Source organism: Passer montanus, unplaced genomic scaffold (genome assembly GCF_014805655.1).
Source record: "Passer montanus isolate IOZ18808 unplaced genomic scaffold, ASM1480565v1 scaffold46, whole genome shotgun sequence".
In the NCBI taxonomy this organism is placed as follows: Eukaryota; Metazoa; Chordata; class Aves; order Passeriformes; family Passeridae; genus Passer; species Passer montanus.
Window position 1 is genome coordinate 5,971,459 of NW_024369485.1, and position 16,411 is coordinate 5,987,869.

The following is a 16,411-nucleotide window of genomic DNA, read 5'->3' on the forward strand; positions in this document are numbered from 1 at the left end:
GACCCCAGAGCTGCAGGTGGGGTCTCACCAGAGACCAGCACCTGTTTTGGGCCCCTTTCTGAATGTCCCAACAGCGAATGGCAATGCCAAGGATTGTGTGAGTGACCCTGGAATGGCCCCATGCTCCCCCCATCCCCTCTGGGCCATGCTTGGGAGCTTCTGCTGCATCTGAGGCAATGGGCAGGGCATGGCTCTGCCCTTCTGCTCCTGCGGGTTTCTCACCAGCAAACCCAGCACGTTCCTGCTGGGCTCTGAGAGCTGATTGTACTTATCTTGTCACCTCTATCTGCAGAGCTGCCACTGTGCCCTTCCCTTCTGCTCTCCCAGCACAAACCAGCCATTACCCACTCTGCAAAATCCTTATTACAGCTGGCTGATGAAGCTCTCCCTCATCGCCTCCTCTCTGCGGAGACCTTGGTTGGAAACACGGACTATTACATTTTTCATGCCAATTTCATTAAAAAGGAAAAATCTGAAAGGAAAACTAATTGTGCTTTGTGATACTTAGGGAAATTAAGTCTTCAAGGAAATGTAATCTTCAGTTCTTTATTCGACTGCGAATGCGTTAATTTATTTAATTGTATCATCGATCAACACAGTACATATAATTATTACCCCTATATAATAGATTGGAAAAAATTTACTGTCATTGCCTGTGTAATCAGATATGCTCTTGTTACTAATTTCTAAACAGATTAATTGAAAAAAAAAATGACCTTCAAGTCTTAATTTCATGCCCTATTTCCTGAAAAATTAAATGGGAAGTGAGCACACACAAAACCAGCACAGATGCAGAGTGCGAGCCTGGTAACATCTGCTTTATTTGCTGCCCTCTGCCATTCATGAGCTGAACTCATTTCCCTGTTCTTTGATATTACATTTCAAACAAAATCTTGAGTAGATCTCATCAAAACAGTCCTCCGGGCATTCCATTTCCATTCCCTCTGTCTTGCAGGTACAAATTATTATTTCATTTTACATGTGCAGGGACATTGAAAGCCCTGAACAGGCACTGGAAGAAAAACTATGAAATGGAATATTTAATGAAAGGCGGCAGCTGAGCTCTCAGAGAAATCAAAAGCTGCTGATCTTGAGGATTCATTGAAGGAATTTTTATTAATCTTATTACCCTAAAGAATTGCTTTTTATATATGTTTTTCAAACAGCATCAAATCCTCATCAAAACAGACACTGCAGTGCAAGCACCAAGCTCTCTGCTATTGACAGAAGCAATGTGGTATTTGCATATGATTTAAAACAAGGCTGGCAGCATGCAGCACCATTATTGGCACTCTGGTATTTATTATCAGTGTTCATTATTTATCAGAACCATAAATCCAGCATGGCAACAAGCACCTCCAGTTCTCCTTTCAGCAAGGAGCCTTCTCAATGCCCAGCAGTTGGTGTAAGGGATTTCAGTTATCCAAGTGTTTGGTGCATGGAAGTGTATGTATATACATGGCACATATAAATATATATATTTATATATATAAAAGATACATATTTGGGGGCAGAGCAGTTTGTAACCATTGAAAAGCTGTGGATGGTCATATAAAAGCAAATCCCCCAGAAGGATTTAATTCATTTAAAGATTTTTAATGCAGCCTGGTTCTTGTCTGACAGCTCTTGGTTTGTGTTAACCTGACGGGCAGGACCTGGAAGCCAGGCTGGCCATGGAGGGGCTGCTCCCCTAACCCAGCTTCTGGGCTCCAGCCCTCCCAGTGCCTGCTGCTGACCTCAGCTGGGGTTACTGCAGCCTGCAAGGCTTCTTGCTGCAAAAACAGCACCAGTTTCAAGGCACAGATGCAGATCTGGGAGAACTGTGCACTAAGTATGGCTCTGGCTCACATCCCCAGTGCCTGTGCAGGGGAGGCAGGGCAGATCTGTTCCAGTGTGCTCCAGGGTCAGGCACAGGACAGGACTTCAAGCACCCACCCAAAGCTGAAATCACACCTCAGCCATCGTGGCTGCTTTCCCCAGAGCTGGCTTGGAGCTCACTCTTCATGAGCCATTACTGAACTTATCTTTGTAGCACCTGATTTATTAATTTGTAATTGTTTATTTGAGGAATGAATAGGACCATTTAGTGCAAAATTATGAGTCTTTAGTTTCTCATTGGTTCCAGCTAGTAAATGTGAGTATTGCTGTGAGCCCCTTCCAGCTGCCAAAGGAGGTGCCCAGCACAGGGCAGCTCCAGGGATCTCCTCCAGGTGAGATGTGGGCATTGCTCCCACAGCTGGGCACCCTCCTGTCACACACAGCAGCTGCATCTCCTGCCTGCATCAAACACTGATGAATGACTCCCATCTAACAGCACAGGTTACAGGCAGAAGCAGCACAGCCTTGATGAAGAAAAGCAAAATATGCATTTATTTTTTGACCAAATGGACACAGCATTGTTCCTGAAGTGACAGATTCCAACAAAAAAGTAATTTCAGAAAAAGGAAGCACTCCTTTATGACAGCACAATGCACTGAAAAACAAAACTGGATTACAAATCCCAGGCAAAGTATATTGTGATCTGCCCTGGTTCTGCACTGGCTGGAAGCTGTCTGGTCAGGAGTGGAACATCACATCCACACAAATAAATCCTCCCAAGGCAGGATACTACCCACATGCACACAACTTCCAGCCGGTTCAGAACACAGGCAGAGGTTATTTTTTCCCACTTCCAAAAGGTACTGGCTATGCACAACATGGATCACACTCATTTTTATACACAGAATATGAGTACTGAAAAAAGAGCCAAAAAAAAAGTAAATTTTTTTTCTCTACCACATGCTACACCTAAAAATGTATGTAGAGAAAGTGTGTTACAGTTCAACCATGCCGAGTAGAAAACAATCACACTGTAGGTAGGTATCAAAGTGAAAACCTTCATCCAGTCTCATTTTGGTCACGTGTTCTTCAATCCATAGCAAATCCTCAGTCCAAACCCGGGACACAGAACAAAGCCCCCACACACTTTTTTTTTTTTTTGTAGTGTGAGAGCTGGGTTGTTTCATTGCAGCTGATCAGAGCTGGTACCATCACTAGGAACAAGGTACTTGGACTGGATTCCCCTTATCAGCTGGATCCTTTTAAAAGTTGTTGTCTTCTACAGCTTGTGGAAGAAACTTTGTTACAAACACGGGCTTGGGCTTGCTTTCTTCAGTCAAATACAGAACCCGCTCAGTCCCTTTTGAAAGCTCCTCCTAGAAACAGGACATTGCAGCCTTTACCAGATCATCCTCAGCACAGGGAGGCCATGTCATCTTGGGAGATTTAATCTTAAAGCAGAGCTCCCTCTGTTCTACATTTATTTAATCCTATATATATCCTAATATAAAAATTCATATTGCAGTTTATCAAATTCATAAGAGAAAAATATTACACTTTAAGAATTCCTACGTTTAGGCCAAGAACTCGATGTCAGGGCTTGAAAAGAGTTTTCCAAAAAGGATCAGCTTATTTTGGTGGGTCTGTGTTAATTCCATATTTTTCCTTGAGAAGCTTAAGCTGTTCTTCTTTCTTCTTTGTGTCCATCTTTTGGAATGCCTGTAATTAGGAAAATAAAAGATGTAAGAAGACAAAAGAAATCTCTCATCTCATGACAAGTTATTTCCCAGTTATGTGCAACAAGCACCACTGTGAACTCCATCACCATCACACACACAGAGCATTGTTGGATTCTTGTCCTTGGAGAATGTCACAGGGCCCTGGATGTCACTGGTGATAGGGAGGACACAGAGAACTTGTTTTTACCCAAAAATAAGATCTCACCTCCTGCTGCAGCTGTGCAATTGTGGGGCCTCTGCACCCTCTTCTCCAGAGTACACTTTCCACAAATATGTTTTTCCCACCCTTTGTCCAAAGGTGCTTTTTTTTTGCACACAAACCACCAAGTAAATATGAAACTCTGACCACGTATCCTGTTCAGTCCCTCTACCAGTTTGGATTCTATTTCTTAAAAACACCCAAGCAACAGTCTTTACAAACTGATGCTGGGCTTGTTTCTCTGTGCCAGCTGTGCCCGAGCAGGTGCCCGTACCCTGTTGGCGTTGTAGTACAGAACCACGAGGTATCTGTTGCACACGTTGAAGCCTGACAGGTGGTCACAGGCGTTCTTGGCATCGAAGATGTCCTCGTACACCACGTAGGCTGTTCCTCGGGTCTCTGGGGTATTCCCACTGCAAGGTCAAATAAAATGAACAGGAAATAGTTGATTTATTTCACAGTGAATGAGATTAGATCAACTAATGCAACGTCACTAAAAACCAATTTGTTGTTTTTTCTAGGTATTAAACGACATCCCTGCTTTCCACACCAAACATTCAGAGCCAGAGACAACAGGAAAATGTGCTGTACTTTGCTCCATAAGGGAGATGCACCTTTCCAGAACAACTGGGCTGTTGAAGGGCTGCCATGTTGTGTCTGGAAATAATTTAAATCTCAGCTGTGTCCCTAGGATGCAGCAGGGCTCCTGGCATACCACAAAGTGAACTCAAGAGGCAGAACAGCCCCGTGGTGCAAGCCCACTGCTGAGGCACAGCCACCACTCACGGGAGCACCAGCTCCATGTCCTTTGCCTGAGGGATGGGACACAGGGCTGGGCATGGAACAGAGGGGCTGCAGACATCCCAGAGGTCTCCACTGACAGACAGTGACAGAGACCTCACAGTCAGAACAGCTTCCCTAAGGTGAACTGAGAACGCCCATGGACAGATGCTGTCACCCTGGGATCTGTGCAAAGGTGAGGAGGACAATGGGATAAACACTGCACAAAGCACAAAAGCCTTACAGAGGGGCTTACACACCCTGGCACTGAGGATGTTGGGATTTCTGGGGGAAATTGCATCAATTAGTAGTTCTGCACAAACTGCTGGGTGCATCACCCCAATGGAGAGCCCCTCATACATCCTAACTGTGTCCCACTATCATGCTGTTCCAACCCATATGTTTTCAGAAAACTTAAGTATTGGCTCTCCTTGATGCTCATTAGCAAAGAATTCCACCTGTTTAGGCAGGCAGTGTTCACACTCAGCCACTTCTCTAGGCACATCCTCTGCCCCTCCTTGCTCAAGAAGGGTCTGCCTGGTGTCCCATCCCAGCATGGCACCAGCAGCACGTGTCCCCTTGGTGTCCTTTGCTTTCTGCAGAACCCACTTTGCTCTACACAACAATCAATCAAACAAGTCACGCAGGGAAGCTGTGGATGCTCCATCCCTAGGAGCGTTCAAGGCCAGGTTGGATGGTGCTCAGAGCACCTGGAGCACATGGAAGGTTTCCCTGCCCACTGCAGGGGGTGGAATAAATGGTCTTCAAGGTCCCTTCCAACACAAACTCAGGTCCTCAGCATTTGAACTAACCAGGAGAGGAACATCAGAGTTGCTGCAGACTTGCACAACCTCCAGAACACATTTCAGAGCCAAAGGCACAGTCACATCTCCACTACCCAGACCTAGAATGGCCCCAGGACACCCTGGCTCTGCCACGCAGGGCTTGCTGCTGGTGTGTGTTTCTAGTGAACAGATCCAGCAACAGCAACATCCCTGTTCTCCCACTGGTTAGCAGATAATCATAAAACAGGAAAACTGTTAGTGCTCAGCTTCTGCCTTTCCTATTTTCGCCCCAAGACAAGGTAAAACTTCAGTTGTATTTGAAACTTACTTAAGCAAACAAGTCTCTCATCAACTTCCCAGGGTTCATTTAAAACTTAAGCTCATTCTCTGCACCTCCCAGCAGAACAATCTTCTAACAGATTCACGTGTTAAGAGCATCATCACATCTCCCTCTGGCACTCGGGGCTCCAGGGCCCTGAACCTTCCCCGCTGTGAAACGCAGCAGCCACTGGAGCCCGTGAAACCCTTCACGGTCCGAAGGAACGGGAAATACTCACACTCTGATCTGCCGGATGGGCCCGTACTTCCCAAAAATGTCGTACATCTCCTCGGCCGTGATTTTATACGGCAGGTTCCTGATGTACAGGATGCGGTTGACCTCCGGAGGGAGCCGGATCTGGTGGGGGAAGAACAGGCGGTGTGTCAGGCCCAGGGCAGCAGCCAAACCTTAACCCCAGCAGCCGAGGGGCAAAACCACGGAACCACCGAGCCGCGGGATGGCTGCGGCTGGAAAGGGCCTTAAACACCAGCCAGTCCCGCCCCGGCCGCGCTCCCTCAGAGCCCAGCCCGGCAGGGACAGGGCAGCACTCACGTTGGCTCGTTTGGCTGCTTGCATCGCCATGACGGCGGGCGGTGAGTGGGGGCCGCGGCCTGGGGGAGAAACACCGGCGGGGAAGGAGGCTGGGGCGGAGACAGCGGCGGGGACCGAGCCCGGAGCGGGGCCAGCGGCGCGGACCGGGAGCCTCGGGCAGCACACCCGGATCTGTCCCGGCGGGCACCGCGCCTCCCCTCACGGAACCGGATCCGTCCCGGCGGGCACCGCGCGGGAAGCGGCAGCGCGGGAGCCCCGCCCGCCCTCCTGACGTGACGCGATCCCGGGCCCGCCCTTTATTTCAACCCCGCCCCTCAGCCCTCAGTCCCGGCCCTCAGTCCCGGCCCCTCGCGTTTGCACTACGCTGCCACAATTTCCGCATGAACCTCTTTAATAAACGCTTCCTCCTTATCCTCTCCCCCTCCTCGCCCCCCACGCGAATCGGGAGCAGAAGCGGCCCCGCAGTGACTGTCCCGCAGCAGCTACTGCGGCGGCCCTTTCTTGACGCAGACGGGGATTTCGATGACGATTTTGCCGATGTTCTTGTTTTCCTCCATGGCTCTGTGCGCCTCAGCGATGGCGTGCAGGGGGTAAACGCTGTCCACGAGGGGCTGGAGCCGGGGGGAAGCCCCCGCGGAGAAATGGGGCAGCACCTCCTCCGTGAAGGCTCTCACCAGCCGCTGCTTGTACTGGGGAGAGACACCGCAAGGTTATTGACAGCGCTTCACTCACCGAGTGAGGCGTCTCACAGCACGGCGTGTAAATAGTGTACACGGCCCTCAAGGAGACACCTTCTGACATTCTCCCAGTGAAACGGAGATAAAAACACCTGACAGGTCTAAATTACAAACAAGAAGAAAGCTTTTAGATTTATTACATCTCAATTGAATGAAATTCCCCAAAGCAAGTGGTGTGAGCTCCCTGCAGAACCATTCAAATCAAAATGATAAAGGTCTTGTAAATGTTCTGTCTTAAACCATGCACAGAATCCACCTTAGGGCTCTGCACTGTGGGTCTTTTACTGTCACATCTGAGAACATTCCACATAAAATGAGTTTTCTTTGGTACTCGGCATCCAAATGGCCTTGGTTTCTACTTTGAAGTGATCTAATAGAGATTTTTATTTTTCCCTCCTCAGACTTGATCCAGTTGCCCAGTCACTACAGTTTTATTTCTTCTAGGGCCAATTATCTAAATTATGGCATCCATGAAGCACATTAAGAAGTCCTGGTTGTCATTCCTCTCATTCAGGGAGGAATTTGATAAAAATAGAAAAAAATTTACAACTTAATTTTGTGACATTTTCCAAAGTATGTAGTAACAGTTCAAGGTGGGGCATTTTTGTCAAGAATGTGTTTAACACTGTTTAACACACAAGAATGTGTTTAACACTGGTTTTAAACGAAAGCTCTCAAAACTATAATAAATTATAAGATCAAACTGCTGATAGCCACTACTTGCCTCCTTGTCTCGGGACCGTAACAGGCTCGTGTGGATGCTGGCTCTTTTGGAAATCAGCCTTGCCAGCAAATCCCCATGGACTTCACCTCCACTCAGCAGTCCGTAAATAATCCACCGGCCATCGGTGTTCAGACAGTTCAGATTCTTCTCCCAGTATGAGGCCCCAACACAATCTAAAATAATATCTACTCCAGAACCTCAAGTAGAAACAGAAAAGATTTTAGCAATGAATAAGCTTCATTAAGGGTAGGATAATTTCATGCAAGACTAAAACCGTGTTATTTATAGGTACAGAATTGGCCCTACAATTCTTATTTAAATCTTTCTACTGAAATTAGGAATTGGCACAGTGGTTTGTAAGGAATTACGGAATCAGGCACAAGAAAAGAACCATCACTTACCCATAAGCAAACCCCAAATGCTTAGAAAAGCTACATTTTTCTAACAGTTTAAGAGTAAAGTGGCACTGCCATAGGCTGCCCAGAGAAGCTGTAGGTGCCCCACCCCTGGAAATGTTCAAGGTAAGTTGGATTTGGCTCAGAGCAAGCTGGGGTGTCCCTGCCCATGGCAGGGCATTGGAATGAGATGATCTTTAAAGCCCTTTCCAACCCAGGCCATGCTGTGCTTCTGTGATGAGTCAAACACCAAAATGCAGGGATTTGGTCCCACAGTTCCTCAGGGAGGTAGCAATAACATGGCACACTATTTATATCCCAAATGAACACAGCCAAAGAGAGCCCATGCAGAAAACAGCACAATTAAACTAAGGAAAGGCCTGTTCTGGGCTGAGCAGGATATCAGGTTGTGCTTCCAGGGTCACCACTGTCTGCTCCCTCACCAGGTGACAGCTGAAACTGAGTCCACGTGTTGGGAGGACCATTCCCACTTTCACAGAGAGGTTTTTACCTTGGGTGAACTCCAAGACCTTTTCACTGAAGTCTTCATTCTTGTAGTTGAACCCTGCAGCCGCTCCAGCATTTGCTGTTGCTTCCAGTTTCTGCTGAGTTCCTGCTGTCACAATGGGAATGGCCTTTGCCAGTCTCACCAGCTGAATGGCTGCCATGCCAACCCCGCTGGCTCCAGCGTGGATCAACACTTTCTCACCCTCCTGTACTTTACCTGGAGGAGGGCAGAAGGAAAGTGGTCACCCTTTGGGCATCACCTTTGGATTAAAATATGAACGATCTGGAAGATAGTGAAGAGGAGGTTGAAAGAGTTGCCCGTGACTAGACTTTGGACAATTGGACATCTTCATAGCCTTCGTAAAAGAGAGAAATCCAGAAGGAGCAGAGGTTGCAGTGTGCTGACAGGATGCCATTTTCTCAGCCTCAGTGGAAGGACTTTATCTTGACCATGTGCAGTTCTGGGCATCTGTGAACAAGATGCTTAAGTGAGTGCAGTCACAGCCTTTTTATACCATCAGTAGGAAACACACTTGGAGGATGTTCATACTGAGAAACCAGGCACTCAGCAATGGAGAAATACCAGAAATGCTGGGTGACATTAAAGACCAATCCCACCAATCATTTTACCATCTATTGGTTGCATTAATTTGTGTTTCACCAATTGCTCCTGAAAGTGAGGCACCAAGCAGCCTCCCACTGATCCCCAGGAAGCAGCACTGCTTGAAGCAAGTCTGCAGGGAAGTTATGTTTGGAACTTTTGTTCCTTATTGGATCTTTTAGATGCTACTGCTGAAGAGTGTAGAAGAAGGATATTTCTCACTGGATGAAAACCTTGGCAAGTGCTGCTGTTGATTACCTTGGCAGCTTATTTTTAAAATTAAGAGTGTGGGCTTCTGTCTATTTTAAATCAGATTAGAGTGGATTTTACTTTATAACAGAGATATTATTTACAAATAATACAAATAATATTTACAAATAATATCTCTGTTAAACAAAGGTACAGGATCTTGCCTACTGTTGATTCACAAGCAATTAGTGATAAAGTTCTTGGTATGGTCGTATTTACAGATAGTATCTCGTTAAACAAAGGTACAGGGTGTTGCCTACTGTTGATTCACAAGCAATTAGTGATAAAGTTCTTGGTATGGTCATGCATGCAGTGAAGCCAGATCCTTAGAAGTAATATGTGTTTTCAGGTGCCTAGAAAAGGTAGGAATAATTTCAGGGTTTAGGCTTAATGGAAGATGTTCCTTTCCATGGCAGGTAACTGGATCACCTAGTTCCTTTTCAACCCAAACAATTCAGTGATTCAACTGTGAAATACATGAAACGGAATTGGCCATCTTTGCATATCCTTTCTTGTAAATGTGTAATCAACAGTGTGGGTTGGCACCGAGGAGAGGTGGTCAAGATTCAGAGATTTGTGTCTGGCATAATGGATTCTGATCCACAAGAACAAAGTGACAGAGAGAAGGTGTCCCTGTCCATGGCAAGGAACTAGATCACCTAGTTCCTTTTCAACCCAAACAATTCAGTTATTCAAACTGAGAAATACATGAAAAGGAATTGGCCATCTTTGCATATCCTTTCTTGTAAATGTGTAATCAACAGTGTGGGTTGGCACCGAGGAGAGGTGGTCAAGATTCAGAGATTTGTGTCTGGCATAATGGATTCTGATCCACAAGAACAAAGTGACAGAGAAAAGGTTCTTTGAAGGGAAGCAATATTCAAATCGAGGCAACAAGGAAAGTATTTTGTAACAGAAATTAAGATGAGTTGTTTTGGCGGGATAAATGGCGAAATGCACCTCTCACCTACAAAGTGGAGCAGCTGAAATGCTGTTAGCCAGGCTTCAGGAATGGCTGCAGCCTGGATAAAAGTCATATCTTTGGGAACTGGCATCAGGAGGCCTTCGGGCACTGTCACATACTGTGCCTGGCCTCCCCCGGGGAGCAGAGCCATCACTGCATCGCCGATCTTCCACCGGCCCGAGCAGCCGGGACCCAGCCCAGCCACGCTCCCAGCTGCTTCCAGGCCTAAAATGTCACTTGCTCCTTTGGGGGGAGGGTACATACTTCCCTCTCCTCTAAAATAAAAATTAAAAAAAAAAAGGCAAGGAAGGAAAAACCATCAATGAGTGTAATGACCTGCAATTTCACTCACATATCTTCAGCTTAAATTCTTATTTGTTTGATCCTGATTTTGCCCTGTGCATATGTTGCAGTAATTTGAGGATCTTCTAGCCTATGGAAACACTTTTGCTTCCTAAGTGTTATTCTTCCTAAGTCTTATTCTTAAAATAAGTATAAATTGAAATATTTGTGGGTTCCCTCCAGGCTAATCCGTGCTCTGGAGATACTATGGACTCTATTTGCAGAGCACGGCTTGCAGCTCAAACTAATAATTTGAATGTGAATTTGAATAAATTTTCTCCCACTGGAACTGTGCCATTGGAACATTTCCTTTTCATCTCAAATACCCAGAAAAGGGTCTAAGATCTAGAAAGATCAGAGCTTTGGTTTTACATGTTTTTGTTGAAAGGCAGCTGCCTTTCCACGCCAGCCCAGCACTGCACTATCTCAGATAAAAACATTTATCTGCTGAATCAACAAGCATCTCTTCTTTCAGCCCTATGAACTTTCCAGTCCCAGTGCTCACCAGGTTCAAACTCTTTTAGCTCATCTGATCTGTCAGGACTTCACAGAGAGGCTTGAAAAATGTGTTGTTTTTAGGTGCATAAGTCTGCATAACCTACACGTACCTGGAGTAAATCGGCCCTATTCAGAGCACTGGCAGAGACCTTCACAAGAACTTCTCCTTCTCCTGGATTTGGCTTCATCACTTCTTTCATATAGAGATTTTCTGGGCCTCCTGGGCAATCAAAATAAGCTGCAAACATTTTCTCTAAAAAACAAACAAACAAAACCAAACTGAACAAACGTTGCATGAATGCAGGCACGTGCAGTGGAAAAATCTCAGTAATGAAAGGTAACAAATGGCTTTAAAAATCCCAATTTATTTCCCTTGCTTCAGGAGGTGATTGCTGTGTGCCTGATTTGCTGTGGTACAGGCTCTCACTGCTGCAGGAGTCTTTCAGGTACCTCCTCAGATGCTGTTCCTGGGATCCTTTTGGCACCAGCAGATGATGAGGTGGGCTGAGCTGTCAAGCCTTTTCTCCTGCCTGGTAAAATCAAATGAGGAAAAGTCTTCTCTCTGTTCCCTGGGTCCTGGGTGGAAGGAGATGAGAAGGAGAGGCAATCACAACGGGAACAGCCTGTGTTACTTGCTGAGAGCTGGTTCAGCACTGGGATGGGCTGCAGGCCAGGGCCTCTCCAAATAAGCAGCACTGCGTGACAGACCACCCTGCCCTCTGTAGAAATCACAGATTTCTGCACAGGAAAAGCTAAGTGCATACCTAATTACTTGTGGTAAGACTGCAAATGCAGAATGATAAACAGCTTGAAACCCCAGGGATGTCAGTCCCCACAGGGTGGTGCTCTATGGTTATTTTATGGTGAACAAGCACTTCCATTTGTATAAAATGCAATTTAAAGGCTTTTGTTTCTGAGGCTGGCTGTGTAGTCATTGTTATTAACCATTTAATCCAGTCCCACAAAATTTGCCTGTATCAGCAAAAAAATTCAATGGAAAGCCCACCTGATGCCACCTCATAACAATTGTTTCTGCTGTCTTAATTGGGTCCAAATTTACTCAGTTAAAATAAGATATGAAAGAAGCTTTTGTCCCTCTTTTGTCAGAGTTCATTAACCTGCTTTTCTATAAATTATTGTCTTTTTTGCTAGAAGCAGGCTCACAAAAATGTTTTAAAAACCCCAAAAAACAAAACAAAACCAAAAAGCCAAGAGGATCTGAATATTTACATTACTCTCAAATGCACAGAAAACCGCAGGAACTGTGATACAAGTTTCCAACCATTTCAAGCTCTCAGATCTGCCAGCAGTGGCTGAAAACAACAATTTTAAGCAACTCCGTGGCTCCCGAGCTCACCTTTTTCCTGTAAGGAAGGAGGGACAGTGTGCCCCGGAACAAACCCAGCCTGTCCTCGGGAGCAGAGTCCGATCCCAGTTCCTCCTGGCATTCAGCTGCTCCCCTGCAGGCCAAGGCAAGGAACAGGGCGAGGCTGTTCTGCTTTGGAGCGACAGATATGAGGAGTCAGAAATATTAGCACAGCTCCCCATTGTTTCTGGGAGCGACCTGGATCATTCCATGGCTTGGCACAGAGATGTTTTCCCGCTTGGCCTTGCGGCAGAGATCGGCCGCTGCCCGAGCACACGGGGGAGCTTGGCCTGCTGCCCGTGCCTGTGCCAGTGTGTGTGATGGGTGAAATAAATGGGCAGGAGATCTTTCTCCTTTTTTATGCCTTTATTAAGAAGAATCAGCTCAGGTGGGGAGAAATCTACGGGTCGCGCCCACGCTGCCGTTGCTCCCAGTGCCACGGAGGAGGAGGAGGGTGATGCAGCTTTGTCCGCTGGTCTGCAGGCAGAGCTGGGGATTCCGTCCTCACGGGAGAGTCGCAGATTCCCGGTTTTTTGTCTAACACCCCGGGGCGTGTCTTTAATCAACATCTTTTAGGTTGTATAACTTTCTATTCATAACAATGGGGTGTGCTCCAGCCGTGCAGGCGCTGTCGTTTCAGAACTCTCAGTGTCTCACACTCGGGTTGCACTGAGGGCGTGGGAGCTGTGCCAGCCCCGATGCCCTGAGCGCGCTGGGGATGCTGCCCTGGGCTCTGCTCCCGGGGAACAGCGGCGTTCAGAGCCCGCTGGTTCTCGTCCTTAAACCCCAGGTGTTTCTACCTGGTGGTTTGGAATCAGAATCAGTACTGTTCTAAAAGTCTGATACTATCTCCTTGAGCTTTGCAGAAGGATCAGATCACACTTTTCTCCGTGTCCTGATCACCAGCTGTTGAGTGTTTGAGCTGTCAGGGAATAAAATTGACACTTCAGACTACTTTAAAATGGTAACTCATACGTGTGGGGATTTTTTTGTGGATTTTTTTTCCCCTGTAATAATGATATTTTTGTATTCAGGCTTTTAAATTCCTCTTTGAAACTGAACAAATTTAGAATCAAGTATAGCTAAAAATTCTTTTGTTCTCACGTGACTTGAAGAGCTAATAATTGATGTGTGTCTGAAGATGAAAAGATCATGAAGCCTGGTCTGTAGTACGCACAGCCTGATTCAGTGCCACTGCTGGCATTGTCCCTCCTCCACTGTCCCCGGAGAACTTTGCAATCCACTGCAGTTTAAAATAACTTTCTATTACAGTAATTGACAATGCAGATTCACATGATGAAAATATGTTTTATTATTCAAGGATGTACAAGACAGTCTGAAAATGTGTTAATGTAGAAATTTCCTTTGTCCCTTGGGTCTGTGGCCCCTGCAGAGCTGTAATGCCATTAGAGAACTTTGTGTACTGAGATTAGTAACTATGTTATCTGGAAGCAGGCTAAAATACAACATTAGAAAGATAAAGCAGAGCATCTTAAACCAAGTATTGAAGACATCACTTTCAATTCAGTTAAGAAACTTACAGAAAAGATGCATAGAGTAGTCCTTTTATGAGCAGCAAGCCCATAATTGTTCTAGAAAAAAACAGAAGGGAGCTCAGCAGCTGGAATGTTGTAAAGCAGCAGTTTCTTGTTTAAAGTTTTGAACTTCTATGCTTTATTTCCTAATGAGCACTCTTAAGGTTTATGAAGTCCAAGTTTTCTGTTGATTCAGCCACCTTTCTCTCTAAAGTAGTGTGCTATAATAGCACAAGGACATAAATAAATAAAAATTTAAATCATTATAAAATTCATATACCGAATTGCTGTAATGGAGATGCTTTTTTTCAAGTTCAAATCCCCCTTACACTGTACTTACACTCAAATGATGACAGTGCTGTTTCTGTCTGAAAATTTTAAATACCTATATTTGTGAGGTATTATCTGCTTTAAAGAATAAGTACTGAGCTGCACTTTAAATAATTTTCAGAAATATCTTGTAACATGCAAAGAAAAGTTACTTTTCTTTTTTTTTTCCACAAAGAAATCATCCAGGACAGCAAGAGTAAACTCCAAAGAAAAACTACTGCAAATCTGGCCCTGGAAAAACTTAGCATTAGTCTTTGCTAGGAACTGTGGCTGCTTTTGAACAATGTTACTATTTGCAAGAGCAAATAATGAGTGGATATTGTTACAGGATTTTGAAAGTGCTGGCATTTTTTGCAATCTCTCAGCTTTACACTTTCTGCCTTTCTTCCATAGCAGGGAAAAAAAAAAAAAAATCTCACATCAAATATGATATGGCTCCTGAATTTATTACTGAGCCAGCCAGGCAGACAATGGTGCCTTTGGACCTGCTCCAGCTCTGTGTGTAGTCCTGCTGACAATAATAAGATAGAGCTAGTCTGAAGTTAGCTTATAGGGGAAGGCCTTGCTGTTAGATTTAATAAATCTCATTTCCCAAGGCTTCACACTGGGGCCAGCTCTGTTTAATGTCTTTATTGATGGTTTGGATGAGGGGACCGAGTCCATCCTCAATAGGTTCCCAGACAGCACCAGTTTGAGTGCTGATCTGCTGGAGAGTGGGGAGGCTCTGCAGAGGGGTCTGGACAGGCTGGATCCATGGGCTGGGGTCAGTTGTTTGAGGTTCAGCAAAGCCAAATGCTGGGTCCTGCACCTGGGTCACAACAAGCCCTGCAGTGCCACAGGCTGGGGCAGAGTGGCTGGAAAGGTGTCCAGTGAAAAAGGACCTGGGGGTGCTGGGGACAGCAGCTGAACCTGAGCCAGCTGTGCCCAGGTGGGCAAGAAGGCCAAAGGCACCTGGGCTGTACCAGCCATGGTGTGGCAGCAGGGCCAGGGCAGGGACTGTCCCCTGTGCTGGGCACGGCTGAGGTCACCTCGAGGGCTGTGTCCTGTTCTGGGCCCCTCAATTCAGGAAGGACATTGAGGGGCTGGAGCAGGTCCAGAGAAAGGAACAGAGCTGGGGAAGGGTTTGGAGCACAGGTCTGATGAGGAGCAGCTGAGGGAGCTGGGGAGGGGGCTCAGCCCAGGAGACTCAGGGGGAGACCATCCTCTCTGTACAGCTGACAGGAGGGTGAAGCCTGAGGGGGGTTGTGCTCTTCTCTCAAGTTACAAGTGGTAGAACAAGATGAGATGACCTCAAGTTGCATAAGTGGAGGTTCAGGCTGGATTTTAGGAATAATTTCTTCACCAAAAGGCTGTGAAACACTGGAACACACTGCCCAGGGTCACCATCCCTTAAAAGACATGTAAATGTGGCACTGATTGACGTGGTTTAGTGATGGGCTTGGCAGTGCTGGGTTAATGGCTGGACTTGGTGATCTTTAGGTCTTTTCCAGCCATGGTTCTGTGGTTCTGTGATTCTGGGCACAGACAGAGCTGTCATTGGATAAAAGAACGGGCTTGTTTCATGTGCTGTATCAGTGATAGTAACTTGGCAGCTACAGGTGGTTTCACTGCATTGTTTCTCCAGAATTAGGCAGAAAATATTTCTGTATCAACCCCTGGCATTGAATCTAGATCTATGTTCCCAACCAGCAATCCAGTTCAGCCACAGCTTTGGGGTTATAGCATGGGCACAGCATATTCCATTCCAGCAGGTCTCAGGGCCAGAGAATGGACCCACATCCATCTGCTTTACTGTCAGGATCACTGAGCACAACGTGGTTAAAAAGGACTCCTCCAAAATGCCACTTAAATGGCATCTTTGTTCCAAAAAATCAAAGATGTGAAATTAGCAACCACCTTGCAAGTCAGCTGAGCTGTACCCCGGCACTGGGCTTTGAGGCTGAGAGAACAAGTGGATTTAGTAGAGTGCTG

General features: G+C 46.1%; 2 protein-coding genes across 2 annotated transcripts; both read right to left on the reverse strand.

Moving 5' to 3' along the window:
* Positions 1-2,347: 2,347 nt before the first annotated feature.
* On the reverse strand, positions 2,348-6,481 carry SF3B6 (splicing factor 3b subunit 6). Its single transcript, XM_039721625.1, has 4 exons — positions 6,193-6,481; positions 5,879-5,997; positions 4,031-4,169; positions 2,348-3,537 (listed from the first exon to the last, which is right to left on the reverse strand). The coding sequence occupies exons 1-4, from the start codon at positions 6,220-6,222 to the stop codon at positions 3,448-3,450; spliced, it is 378 nt and encodes a 125-aa protein (XP_039577559.1). The 5' UTR covers positions 6,223-6,481; the 3' UTR covers positions 2,348-3,447.
* A 90-nt stretch (positions 6,482-6,571) lies between these two features.
* TP53I3 (tumor protein p53 inducible protein 3) lies at positions 6,572-12,798 on the reverse strand. Its single transcript, XM_039721626.1, has 6 exons — positions 12,567-12,798; positions 11,314-11,462; positions 10,373-10,637; positions 8,560-8,772; positions 7,654-7,850; positions 6,572-6,881 (listed from the first exon to the last, which is right to left on the reverse strand). The coding sequence occupies exons 1-6, from the start codon at positions 12,655-12,657 to the stop codon at positions 6,675-6,677; spliced, it is 1,122 nt and encodes a 373-aa protein (XP_039577560.1). The 5' UTR covers positions 12,658-12,798; the 3' UTR covers positions 6,572-6,674.
* Between the last annotated feature and the right edge of the window lie 3,613 nt (positions 12,799-16,411).